General features: G+C 44.9%; 1 protein-coding gene across 4 annotated transcripts in view; it reads left to right on the top strand.

Annotated features, from left to right (window-relative positions):
* The window catches only part of BCAR3 (BCAR3 adaptor protein, NSP family member), a 123,705-nt gene that overhangs the window by 57,584 nt on the left and 52,464 nt on the right, over positions 1-13,657 (top strand). For all 4 annotated transcript variants that reach the window (XM_045028859.1, XM_045028860.1, XM_045028862.1 and 1 more), the window contains one exon: positions 6,631-6,670. In XM_045028859.1, the coding sequence (XP_044884794.1) occupies positions 6,631-6,670 (40 nt within the window). The remainder of the gene's footprint in view (positions 1-6,630; positions 6,671-13,657) is intronic.

The raw sequence follows: 13,657 nt of genomic DNA, 5'->3' as shown, positions 1-13,657 counted from the left end.
CTAGTGCAGTGCTGTGAGTGGTGCTGTGCACAAACACTTTGAAGCAGACATGTCAAAAAGCATGTCTTGTTTAAAACTTTGGAGAGCAAAAGGAGTCCTGAACCTCAACTTTCACTTTCCATTGCAACTGTACTGACAATGATACCTCTGTGTGTTTTATCTGCAGCTGCTGTGATTGCAGCATTCCCCCTCCACACTCATGAAATACCTGAGCCAGATGAGGAGGAGAAAGAAAAGCACTCAGGATGACCTGTTCAGTGAGATCCTGCAAACCAGTGCTGTGCCAGACCGTGAGCAGAGGACCTGGAAGGTGAATATTTCAGGCTACATTGAGAAGGCAAGAACAGACCGGGAAAGGCCCAGGAGTCCCAGCAGGAAAAAGGAGAGGAAGATGCACCAGGACATAATCGGGGTTCTACAGCAACAAAGAAAGATGCTGCAGACTCTTGTGGACCTACAGGTTCAACAGTCACAGGCTCGCCTCCCTTTGCAGTCCATGGAGAACTCCATTACAGCACCTCCCTACACTCTCAACATTCCATGTGGTGTCAGGGGCATCCCTATCCTCCATACTACGAAACATTAAGGACAGCCACAGCTTCACATATGCTGACCTGTGAGAACCATGGTTGATGTGTAGATTAAAATGGACATGAATGTTCTTTGCCCTTGTTAAATTCTGTACTATTAATTTATTAAGTTTTGCATGTATTTGCTTTTACACTGCAAAGATTTTTTCCCCCACTGCTTTTGTTACTGAATAAAATTTTATTATTTGGAAAATAATTCATTTTTATTAGTTCACAACATATGCTGCAGAATGCCTAGTGGTATAGAAAGCATCTAGTTACATGTTACTGTACAGTATGACACAACTCATAGGATTGGTGACACAGTGTAATAATCATAATTGTACAGCAAGCACCACAAAATTAATAGGTACATTGACAGTGTTATATTCACAAATGTACACCAAGCAGCACACAATTCCTAACAGGCCCCAAAATAGGAGGGCCAAGTAAAGCACAGTACACCACAACGCATTACTGTGCCTCACTATTAAAGTGCTCTCCGAAGGCCTCCCTCATCCATATAGCTCCATATTGAGTTCTTCTACTAGGCCTTTGTCTGGCTGTTCAAACTCAGCAGGTAGCCAATCCACTTCCATCCAGCAGCAACTTTTCTCCCTTTGCATCACAGATATTATGCAGGACACAGCAGACAGCTATAACCATTGGGATATTTTTCTCTCTGAGATCTAATCTTGTGAATAAACAATGCCATCATCCCCTCAATCTAACGAAAATGCCTTCAATGATCATTCTGCACTTGCTGAGCCAGTAGTTGAATCTTTTTGGGGTGCTGCTGTTGACGTGGCTGGAGTACAGCTTCATGAGCCAGGGAATCGAGGGGTAGGGTGTGTCCCTCAGGATCACTACTAGCATTTCAACACCACCAATGGTAATCTGCCAGTCAGGAAAGAATGTCCCTGCTTGTAGTTTTCTGAACAGTTGTGTAGTCTTAAAAATACGAGTGTCATGCATAAGGCTATGGTTTGGTCACGGAGGTCATGGAATCCATGACTTCTGCAGACCTCCGTGACTTCAGCCCACAGCCTCTGGGAGCTGCAAGGTACCCCCACCTCCCATGGTGGCCAGGAGCTGCGGGGTACCTCTGCCACCACCAGTGGAGGGGGCAATCCCCAACTGCTTCCCAGCTGCTGGGGGTGGTGGAGGGGAATCCCCCAGCAGTTCCGCAGTTGCCCCGGGTGGGGGTCCCTCCCAGCTCCCAGACACAGGGCAGAGGCTGCAGCTCCCAGCCACAGCAGGGCAATGTGCTGGACCCCCCCCCCCCCCCCGTTTTGTCATGTACATTTTTAGTAAAACTTAGGGACAGGTCATGGCTTCTGTGAATTTTTGTTAATTGCCCATGACCTGTCCATGACTTTTACTAAAAATGTCCATGACAAAATTGTAGCCTTAGTCAAGCACCTTCTCTGGCCAGTCAACACTGATGTCAGTGAAGCATCCCCAGTGATCAATAGAGATATGCGTGCTGTCTATTGCTCCACCACAGTTTGGGATTCCTATTGCTATAAATCTATCTACTATGTGCCGTACATTGCACCGTCGCAGTCCTGCATAGCAGGACACAATTAGTGGCCCTGCACACTAGCATGACAATGGTCCCTGCAGTGGGTTTTTCAACTCCAAAATGATTTCCCACTGACTGGTAAGGAATCCGCTGTTGCAAGTTTCCACAGTGCAACTGGCACTTGCTTATCTGCTGTCAATGCAACTCTCATTCTGGTGTATTTGCATGGGAGGACTGGGGTGAGTTTGGCACACAGATCCAGGAACATGGCCTTGGACATCTGAAAGTTTTGCATCCACAGCTCATCGTCCCAAACCGGCATTATAATGTGATTCCCATCAGTCAGTTCTCGTTTCTCAGACCCAGAATTGGCGCAGCTGCTCTGTGAATGCTGCCAACAGCCTTAAATTGGTTCTTGCTATGTCCCACAGCAATCTGTCTTCCAAAAAATCACCATGTTTCCTGCTGATTCGGTGGTTCTTCCAGCTCTGCAAATACTCGAGGATCATGTGTCCTGTGCCTGCAATACTCATGACAATAGTGCAGAGCTGTGCAGGTTCAATGGTTCTGTCAGGGATGGCGGATAGTAAGGAGGGCCCTGTGCGTTCATTGGATTTTTCAAAAAGATGCTAATATTATGGGATATAGATGACAATATGGGATGGGGAAAATTGCATGCTGGGAACTTGACCCTTTGTTCCCAATTACTCCTGAGCAACTTGTTTCTGCTCCACCACACATTGCCAAAATTCCCCAAAAGACCGTGCACAGTGGGATGTCTACCCGTGGTACACAGCACTGTGCATAGACACACGCACTTCTGGTGAGTACACGTAGAAGGTCACAAGGAGCCAAGTATACACGCGCACAAGCAATATACAAACTATGGCAGCTTTATGCCGGCATAACTTGCGGTGGCCAATGTTTGTAGTGTAGACGTGGCCCGAGATACCTTGAGAACTACCGCTACAAACCCTGCCAATCCCAGATTACATCAACACGAAAGAAACTCTGGCAGATTTTGTTCCCCTGTTAAGAGGGGAAGGGTGTTGACTCTACTGCAGGGTGTTCAGATGATCCAAAATGTGTTACTATCTGCTTCAGACTAGTATCTGGGTAAGGTAAAATCTTTTATTGGGCCGGCTTCTGTTGGTGACAGAGACAAGCTTGTCTGCCCTGGGGGTGTGGTGCATTGGGGAACATATCACTTGGGTAATTCATGGTTTAAATGTAAATGTCTAAGTGGCAAATTGCTTTGTTAGAATGGTTTTTCTTTTAAAGTACTTATTAGCACTGTAAGGGGAAAGCTATTAAGCCACACCTACATAAAATGTACCTTTGTTTACATGGAAATAAGGCTTTTATCTGATCATTAGGAGCCAAATGTAAAATGTAAACTAAATTGTGGACCCACAATTTACATACTACACAAGTCAAGCATTGCTCTCTAATGCAAACATACTGTAAGTAAACGGAGACCAATCAAGAGCTCTCTAAACTCAAGTTAAATAAAAAGATAAACATTAGCTTTATTTGAAATTTAATAACATTACATGAAAGACAGAACTTAATATTATATTGTATTGATTCAAATTGTCAGCTGCAGTTCATTTAGAGATGGCTGGGACTGCAACACCTGCCATCCAACCTGAAGTCATTTGAAAATCTCAAAATACCCCTTTCTTGTTGGTAACCCAATCTGCTTAATATAAAATCAGACTGTGTGTGCATTTTTTCATACTTACATATGGTGGTCTTGGGTGGTGTTGATTGTTTTGTGCATACAGCACAGAGAGAACATGTGACTAACACAGCTCTGGGATTCAGCAGATCCTGGGTTCTACTCATGGCTCAATCACCAGTTTGGTGTGTTACTTTGAGAAAAATGCTAAACCTGTCGGTGTGCCATTTCCTCCATTTTTAAGTGGAGAAAATAATCCCTCCCACTCTATCTTATAGGGCTATTGTAAAATTAATCCATATTTGCAAAGGGCTTTGAATATCTCTGATGGATTGTGTTACGAACTTTCAAAGAATTATTACTATGTGGGTGATCTGTACAGGGGGGAAAATGTATGTGAATTCTTTTTTTCTTTATGGTGGATAAAGATCTGGATGGATTTAAAGTTTTTAGTTTTTTTTACATTAAATATCTCTAGGCCCTGTTTAGCCTAGAAAACTCTGTAGTCTTATCTGCACTAGGAAAATCCCCCATTCCTCACAATGGGTATAGCTGAACACAGTATAACTAAGCATAGTATAGGATGAAATGAATTCATTACTATTTCAGAAGCTATCAAATAAATTAGTTGTTAATTTTAATGCTCATGTTTCACTCTCTTGGTATTTTGGGTATCATGACACATAGTTCTTCAGTTGTCCAGGAAAAACAGGGTGGACAAGACCCAACTGCAGGATTTTCAAAAGCATTCAGCATTTAATAGAAGTAGAATTGGGCCACTAGTTAGTGTTTTTTTTTTTAATTCCATTCCTAATTTTTCATGTAAAAATCAAATAGAAAGCCAAGCAAATAAATAATTACTCTTTCAGGCCTTATTTATGCATCATAAAAGAGAAATAAGTGTACAAACCTATCTCTTTTTCTTTGCAAGTCACTTTGAAAAAGCAGCTTTTTACACTGGGCCGAATCCTATTCCCACTGAACTCAGCAGCAAAACACATTAATTTAGCTGGGAATGGGATTTGGGCCTCCGTGAATGACTCTATAATGAACCATAGCAGCTACTGATACCAGCCTGGCAGCTAAATTTTCCCCATTGTAGAAATGTCTTTGGGGGATGGTGATGGTGTTTTATTTCCCCAATTGTTATGTTTTGGATTAAAAGTTAAGCGCCCAGACCGGCAAATTAGATATATAATACCTTAGTTTATTGAGTTTATTTAAAGCTACATTCAGACAACACTGAGGAAGTGGAGACAAAGAATTCCAGGTCAGACTGATTCCAGAGAAACTCAACTCCTACACATTTTGAAGTTGCATATTACATTAGAAGCATTATATCATAACAACCCCCCACCGTGCAAGATGCTGTTTCCAGATGTAATATGATCAATAGCCAGGGCTTAAATTCAGCCAGAGCTGTCCAGAGCAGAGCTTCAGTAAATATTTTTAAACCTATGGGGCTGAAGCTCCGAGCCCCGAATGGAGAGAGGGGGAACATAGGGGGTTCCAGGAAATACATGAGAACATAGGGGGTTCCAGGAAATACATGAGAATTTAAGTCCTGTCAATAGCCTTATACAAATTTTCCATGTCATGGTTGTCACTCATATTCCTTTACAGGTGTGTCTGGTTTTGTGTGTGTGTTAGTTGTGAGGTATTTTTTAAAGGGAACACTGTGGTATTATATGTGCCTTTAAGTTCTACAGAAAAAATCCAAGCACAACTTGTAGGTTTTGTAAGCCAGTCCTCTTCCAAGTCTCTAAGGTGCCACAAGTACTCCTGTTCTTTTTGCGGATACAGACTAACACGGCTGCTACTCTGAAACCAAAAATCTTGTAAATACTTGGGGTTTTTATTAATTGCATTTTGTAGAAAGAGCTGTAATTGTGACGAGTGGACCGTCTTCTAGGTTTCTACAGCTTTGGGAATATTTGCCATTTGTGCAGATGGGAAAATAGCAAGAAGACTCTTTTAAAAAAAAGAAATGGAGCCCTATTGATTTAATGTTCTTTTTCTATGGCAAGTAATTACAACAGTGACTATATTGTGGCTTAGTTATGGTTGTAACAGAGCTTGCAAGAACCACGTTAGTTTCTTCAATTATAAATACAGGTTTAACTCCCATCCTCCTACGCATCAAAGCTTTATCTCTAATGAAACTGAAAGATGCTGTACTTTCACTTTTCACTTTCTTGCATTATCCCTGTCTTCTCTAGACAACTTTTAGGGTTAACATCAATTAGAAAATCAGATCTGTTTTCTTCATTTGAATTTAGAAGCACTTAGAAAACTGCCTTTTCATTATTTCAGTATGATTTGTATGACTTATATTCGTTACTTTAATATGATCACAAGTAAATTTAACAAATGGAAATCCTTCAGTGGGTTACCTCAAGTTTGGGGGGAAAAAATGTCTTCCAAGGCATTTAAGTATTCAGACAAAAGATTTGCTTTCAGTTCTTTCAGTGAAGAAAGCTGTCTTCCTCATTCTAAAGCAAATAAATGCCCTTCACTTGCATAATATTCAAGAATTTTAGAGAGCATATAGGATTACAAAAGATAGCCTTTTAGCTATTTTTAGCCATCTGTTGGGATACTGTTCTCAAGATTTTCTTTGTTCAAAACTGTGTAATGAGTTTTCAAATGAATTAATAGAGTTCAGTAATGACATTCAGGAGGGAAACACGGCTGCTTATATTTGTTAGAACAGAGAGAGTATGAGGCATTAGAGCAACAAAATGTTGATTTTTCTAGGTTAGAGTTTAACAATAACTATTTTAACTTATTGCTCTTGAAAGCATCTCTTTGGCATAAGACAACATTTGATTCACTACTGTGTTTTTCCTTTGTAGAGGTCAGAATATCCTGGATCCAGCTATGGAATATGTGAAGGTACCGTATCACTTCAAACATCAAAATCCTTTCCCAAATATTTTATAGTGTATGTAATCAGTGATAGCCAATTATTAATCTGTTTTCAGTGTCCGATCCTATTCAATCCAGTAGTACTGCAATCAAATTAATCAGATTGGGGGGAAAAAAAGAAGTAATTATATCGTGTGAAACAAACACTTAGAAAATAGAGTACTTAATAATTAGCTTCACCGCCAAGGACTGTTTCTTTTTGGGGAGAATATATTCTGATATTCAGAGGCCTCTGTTACATCATGAATATTCTCTATTTAGTAACTGTTTTTTAAAGTTTTTTTTTAAATGTTTAAGTTAAATTGATTAAATGATCCCACATTTCTCACTGTGAGGTAGGGCCTTTGGGGAAGTAGAAGAAAGAAATAGGTCATATATCAAAAAGATTACCCTCCGCCCCCTGCCAATCTGAAATTTAGGCCTTATAGATTTGACACTTTTCTCTTTACAAATGCAGCTACAAATTCATCTCTGGTCTAAAAAGTTAGAGCCAGGTCTGGATTTGGTCCACACTAGTAAAGGCGAAGCTGCTAGGTTACACACTAACACTAATTATACTCAGCGCTGATTAGGCCTCAACTGGAATATTATGTCCAGTTCTGGGTGCCACATTTCAGGAAAGATATGGACAAATTGGAGAAAGTCCAGAGAAGAGCAACAAAAATGATTAAAGGTCTAGAAAGTATGACCTATGAGGGAAGATTGAAAAAATTGGTTTGTTTAATGTGAAGAAGAGAAGATGAGAGGGGATATGATAACAGTTTTCAAGTACATAAAGGTTGTTAACAAGAAGGAGGGAGAAAAATGTTCTCGTTAATCTCTGAGGCTAGGACAAGAAGCAATGGGTTTAAATTGAAACAAGGGCAATTTAGGTTGGACATTAGGAAAAAATTCCTGTCAGGATAGTTAAGCACTGGAATAAATTGCCTAGGGAGGCTGTGGAATCTCCGTCATTGGAGATTTTTAAGAGCAGGTTAGACAAACACCTGTCAGGAATGGTCTAGATAATACTTAACCCTGTCTTGAGTGCAGGGCACTGGACTAGATGACCTCTTAAGGTTCCTTCCAGTCCTATGATTTAAACTAATTGGCCAATATTTTTGTGTACACCTTTACAAGTATTGTCCCTACAGTCTGAGAGTCTGACTCCTGGTGGTTGTAGTATGTCTAAAGTAATTTGAGACAAGACAGCATAGTATGTTTTATCTGACCCTCTGACAACAGTGAAGTTCTGGAGTTACTTGAAAACTTTTCATAATCATTTACATTCTGGAGCATAAGTTAATGCTCATTCTAAACTCAATCCTGGACAAGCAATATAGGAACATCCAAGGAAATGCTAGGGGTGATTCTTCTTGATGTGAATGCTTTCTGAAAGTGCTGGCATCCTCAATTTCCACAGAATTGGCATTTTACACCACTGAGCCCTTAGGTTCAGATCCTCAAAGGTATTTAGGCACCTCACTCCCAGAGCTCTGTAGTCACTGCTGATTTGCTCAGGGTCATACCTGGCAGCATCATGGGGTATCATCATTGAGCAGGCATTGTTTCTAGTGGGTCATGAATGGATTGGTTCTTGGACCTGCACTATTTAACGTTTGTATTAATGGCATGGAAGAAGACAAAATCATCACTGATAAATTTTCAGATGACACCAAAAGTTGGGGAGGAGGAAGTAAATAATGAAGAGGAGAGGTCACCGATAGAGTGATTTGATCACTTGGTAAGCCGGGTGCAAGGAATTTGCATTTTAATACATATATATTAAAGTTACACATCTAGGAATAAAGAATGTAGGCCATTCTTACACAATGGGGACTCTAGGCAACAGTGCCTCTGGAAAAGACTTGGGGATCATGGTGGATAATCAGCTGAAGATGAGTTCCCAGTGTGACGCTGTGGCCAAAAAGGATAATGTGATCCTGGGATGCATAAATGGGAATCTCAAGTAGGAGAAGAGAGGTTATATTGGCTCTGTGTTTGGCACTAGTATAACCACTGCTGGAATACTATGTCCAGTCCTGGTGTCTACAATTCAAGAAGGATGTGGCTAAGTTGGAGACGGTTCAGAGACGAGCCTGAAGAATGATTAGAGGATTGGAAAACATGCCTAATAGTGATAGACTCAAGGAGTTGATTCTATTTAGCTTACCAAAGAGAAGATTAAGAGGTGATTTCATTACAGTCTGTAAGTACCTATATAGGGAACAAATATTTGATAATGGGCTCTTCAGTCTAGCAGAGACAATCCAATGGCTAGACTTTGAAATGAGACAAATTCAGACTAGAAAAGAGGCTTAAGATTTTAGATAGTAGTTAATCATTGGAACAATTTACCAAAGATTGTGATTGTGATCACTGGAAATTTTAAAATCAAGATTGGATTTTTTAAAAAACAGATGGAATTATTTTGAGGAAGTTCTATGGCCTGTGTTATATGTGGGTGAAACTACGCAATCACAGTGGTTCCTTCTGGCCTTAGAATCTATGCATAGGCACCAACTCCGTGGGTGCTCCGGGGCTGGAGCACCCACGGGAAAAATTAGTGGGTGCTCTGCACCCACTGGCAGCTCCCTGCCCCACCTCGTGCCCCAGCTCACCTCTGCTCTGCCTCTGCCGCCTTCTCTGAGCGCACTGCAGCTCTGCTTCTCCCCCCTCCCTCCCAGCGCTTCCTGTAGTGAAACAGCTGATTCGCAGCAGCAAGTGCTGGGAGGGAGGGGGGAGGAGAGGGAACACAGCACGCTCGGGGAAGAGACAGGGCCGGGGCAGGGATTTGGGGAGGGGGTGGAGATGGGGCGGGGCAGGGGTGGAGTCGGGGCGGGGGTGAGGCCGAGCACCCACCGGTGCCTGGAAAAGTTGGTGCCTATGAATCTATGAATATGGCAGAGAGGAAGAAAAGGTTCTGTGTTGGTCATTCACCAGTGTGCTTGGTAACAGGAAGTGATGCTGTGACAAGATAATAAACTAAGTGCTAATTCTGATGCTTGTAACCTTTCCAGCAGGAGTAGGCCCCATACTTTTGTCAATAGTTGAGATGTTTGTTAATTATTAAGATTTTGGAGCTGGGGAGGGAAGCATGGAGGAACAAGTTTGTAAGACAGAAGGAGGGCGTAGTAGCCCCATGTCTTCCACTTCCCCTCTCCTGTTCCCTCATTTTAATGAACTGTCAAGTAGTTTAGGCCTAGAATTTGACCTGTCTTAGAATAAAAATTTCCTAATGGGAAAAATCCTGTGGCTTCTAAATAGCTAGTTAAAACATACATATAGGAATAAGAAGTGGGGAGGGATAGCTCAGTGGTTTGAGCATTGGCCTGCTAAACCCAGAGTTGTGAGTTCAATCCTTGAGGGGACCACTTAAGGACCTGGGGCAAAATCAGTACTTGGTTCTAGTGAAGGAAAGGGGCTGGACTCAATGACCTTTCAGGGTACCTTCCAGTTCTACAAGATAGGTATATTTCTATTTATTTATTTATAATAAATAAATTGTTATTTGTGTAGGACCCAACACAGAACAATATCTTGTGATTTGTGCAATGTCAGATGATAATTATGATTTCCAGAATTGTTGTGACCTCACTCTTGATCTTGCTGCACAAAGAAGGGAACATCTCAATAGCTGTTAGTCTTTAATTTTCTTTTAATGTAGTTTTTAAATCTTTTTAGTTTTTGCATCTTTAATTTTGTCTTCTAAATTTTTTTCATTGTGCTTATTTATAGCCTGCTGTACTTCACCTTGTGAGGATTAATACACCTCTATCCCGATATAACGCGACCCAATATAACGCGGGTTCGCATACAACACAGTAAAGCTCTGACACACTGCTCTGAGCAGCGTGTTAAGGGTGCCGGGCCAGGCCGGGGCTGAGGGGTTTGATAAGGGGCAGAGGGTCTTGGGGCGGTCAGGGGCTCCCCCCCAGGTCTGTGAGAGGGCACTTTTGGGGGCCCTGCAGTCCCAGAGTGACCCGGAGGATTACCGGGGGGCCGGAAGCAGCCCACTCTTCTTCCCTCGCCCTGGCCCCAGCCGTGTTGCTTGGGGGAAGGGACCCTCCCCCCCCCCACCCACACTCACCAGCAGTGGCGGAAGCGGAGCAGCCCGGCCCCAGCCCGCTCCTCTCCACCAGCTCCCAGCCGCAGCGCTCCGCTTCCCGCCGCAGGTGAGTACGGGGAGTGTCCTTTCCCCAACCTCCCCACACTCACCAGCGACGGGAAGCGGAGCGTTGCGGCTGAGAGCTGGCGGAGTGGAGCGGGCTGGGGTTGCGTCGCTCTGCTTCCTGCTACCGGTGAGTACAGAGGGCGTCCTTTCCCCAACCTCCCCACACTCACCGGCGGCGGGAAGCGGAGCAGCCCAGCCGCAGCCTGCTCCATTCTGCCAGCTCCCAGCCCCAGCGCTCCACTTCCCGCCGCAGGTGAGTGCAGGACCTTTCCCCAGCCGCCCCACAGCGACATGGCTGGGGCCGGGGCAAGGAAAGCGGAGTGATCTGGGGCCGCGTCGCTCTGCTTCCCGCTGCATGTGAGTGCGGGGGGGGGGGGCGGGATCCTTTCCCCAACCTCCCTGCATTCACCGACAGTGGGAATCAGAGCGCCACGGCTGGGAGCTGGCGGAGTGGACTGGGGCCGGGCTGCTCCGCTTCCAGCTGCTGCTGGTGAGTGCCTGTCAGGGGGTGGGGGGTAGGTGGATAGGGGTTGGAGCAGTCAGGGGACAGGGGGGTTGGGTAGGGGGTGGGGTCCTGGGGGTGATTAGGGATGGGGGTCTCTAGAGGGGGCTGTCAGGGAACAAGGAACGGGGGTGGGCAAAGCAAGTTTGATATAACGCGGTCTCACCTATAACACGGTGAGATTTTTTGTCTCCCAAGGACCGTGTTATATCGGGGTAGAGGTGTATATCAATGTTTATAAATCTCTCCCAGCTCCTTGGATAAAAGATGCTATAGTTGGAAAGTAGTATTTGTAAACTGCAGAACAATAAAGTCCCTGTAAAGTCCCAAAGTTCAGTGCAGAGGCACAAAGTCTTAGTTTGCTTTGCTTGAGCTCATGGAATTGAAGCACACTCAAGATTTTCCATTAGTTACCTCACCTCTTCTTATTTGATAATCTTTGACACAAGCCTGTTATAGAAGGAAGTGGCACTGATAAGAGATAAGCAACAAAATTAACCCTTAGAAGTAAATAAAATGAGGAAGGGGAAAAAAATCAATAAAAAGAGCACCAAGAGCATTTCACTTTGTTGATATGTGATATCAGAATAGATAGGATTCCTGCGGTTCTAGCTGTGAGCAAGAGAACTTTCCTGAGACCAAACTGTCTGATGCAGGCAAGAAAACATAGCTCTGTAGCCCTGTGGCAGGGTGCCATGAGCTGCTTCAAATTGGGCTCTATTAAAGCCAGCACCTGGTCACCTAGAAAAAGCAGGGCACTGAGTGGCTTGAAGGTAGGAGGGAACTGGTAGCCTGATGAGTTAATGAGGTAATTAGCTCACCAGCTGGAGAACCCAGGAAGGAAAGCAGGCAATTTAAAAAGCTAAACCAGGTTGCTGAAAGGAATCTCCTCATAACTGCCGCTATATGGCTGTATTGTACCTGGAGCTTAAGAAGGAGATAAACAATAAATGCACATGATGAAGATACCGTATTTTTCCATGTATAAGACGCCCCCATGTATAAGACGCCCCCACTTTTCTAACCCCAAATTCAGGTTTTTGTTTTTTTTTTTCCTCCCCTGCTTTGCCGCTCCGGCCATGCCCCAGGTTTTTTTGTTTTGTTTTCTTTTCCCTCCAGCCGCACTGCAGTTGTCCCCCCCGACTTTGCTGCTCAGGCCCAGGAAGAGGACGCGGAGGTAGGGGTAGAGGGAAGGAGGAGGGCCGTGCGCCCGGCTGGTCTCCGGCGGCAGCCCTTCCCGGCTCCTGCCGCGTCCCTCCCCGGCCGCCCGGCTCCCCGGCCGCCCGGCTCCCCGGCTCTCCCGGTCCCCAGCCGCCCGGCTCCCCGCGTCCACAGTCGCCGCAGTACCCGGACCGCACTACCGGAGCCGGGGAGGCGGGGAGCCGGGGAGCCACCTGGCTCCCCGTGTCCCCCGGTCCCCAGCCGCCCGGCTCCCCGTGTCCCCGGCTCCCCCGGTCCCCAGCCGCCCGGCTCCCCGCGTCCCCAGCCGCCCGGCTCCCCAGCCACCCGGCTCCCTGGCTCCCCAGCCGCCCGGCTCCCCGGCTGCCCGGCTCCGGTAGTGCGGTCCGGGCACTGCGGCGGCCGCGACCCCACCTACCCGGATGCCCGGCTCCAGACACTGCCCGGCCCCGCGCTCCCAGCTCCAGCCGCGGATGGATTGTAGCGCCACCAGCCACGTGCAGGCAGCGCGGTAAGGGGGCAGGGAGGGGGTGTTGGAGAGAGGGCAGGGGAGTTCCGGGGTGGGGGGGGTGGATAGGGGTTGGGGGGGTCAGAGGGCAGGGAACAGGAGGCTTACTTCCGTGTATAAGACTACCCTCAATTTTTAGGCTAAGGATTTTAGGAAAAAGTATAGTCTTATACACGGAAAAATACGGTACCTTGGTGGACCTGTGTGCTGCTCAATTCACCAAGAGGACTTGACAGCCAGGGTTTTCCAGGAGAGGACTGGGGAGCACATTCACAAGCCCTTAGACCTTCCTACTGCAAAGTGTTAAATTAGATGGTTGAAAATAAATTTAAATATAAGTACCCAAACATAAAGTATGATGCTAATGATAATCACATAGAAAATGTGACCATTCATTCATGCTACATTTTCTTACACTCCATTGTTTATCAGGTTGTGTGGATTGTAAACTCTTTGGGGAAAAAGGGCTTTCATATGATTCTATTCTCATCTACCATGGCATAAAACCAGTGTATAATGGGGTAGATTTAGTTCCCTTGCGTTCAAGTAGACTGCACCTGTTGGCATTACCCAGATGATAACATAGCCATGTGCAATCGAAGTGCAGCGTGG

This window comes from Mauremys mutica, chromosome 8 (genome assembly GCF_020497125.1).
Source record: "Mauremys mutica isolate MM-2020 ecotype Southern chromosome 8, ASM2049712v1, whole genome shotgun sequence".
NCBI classification, from domain to species: domain Eukaryota; kingdom Metazoa; phylum Chordata; order Testudines; family Geoemydidae; genus Mauremys; species Mauremys mutica.
Note: the sequence above shows the minus strand (reverse complement) of the source record. Positions and strands in the feature narration are given on the sequence as shown.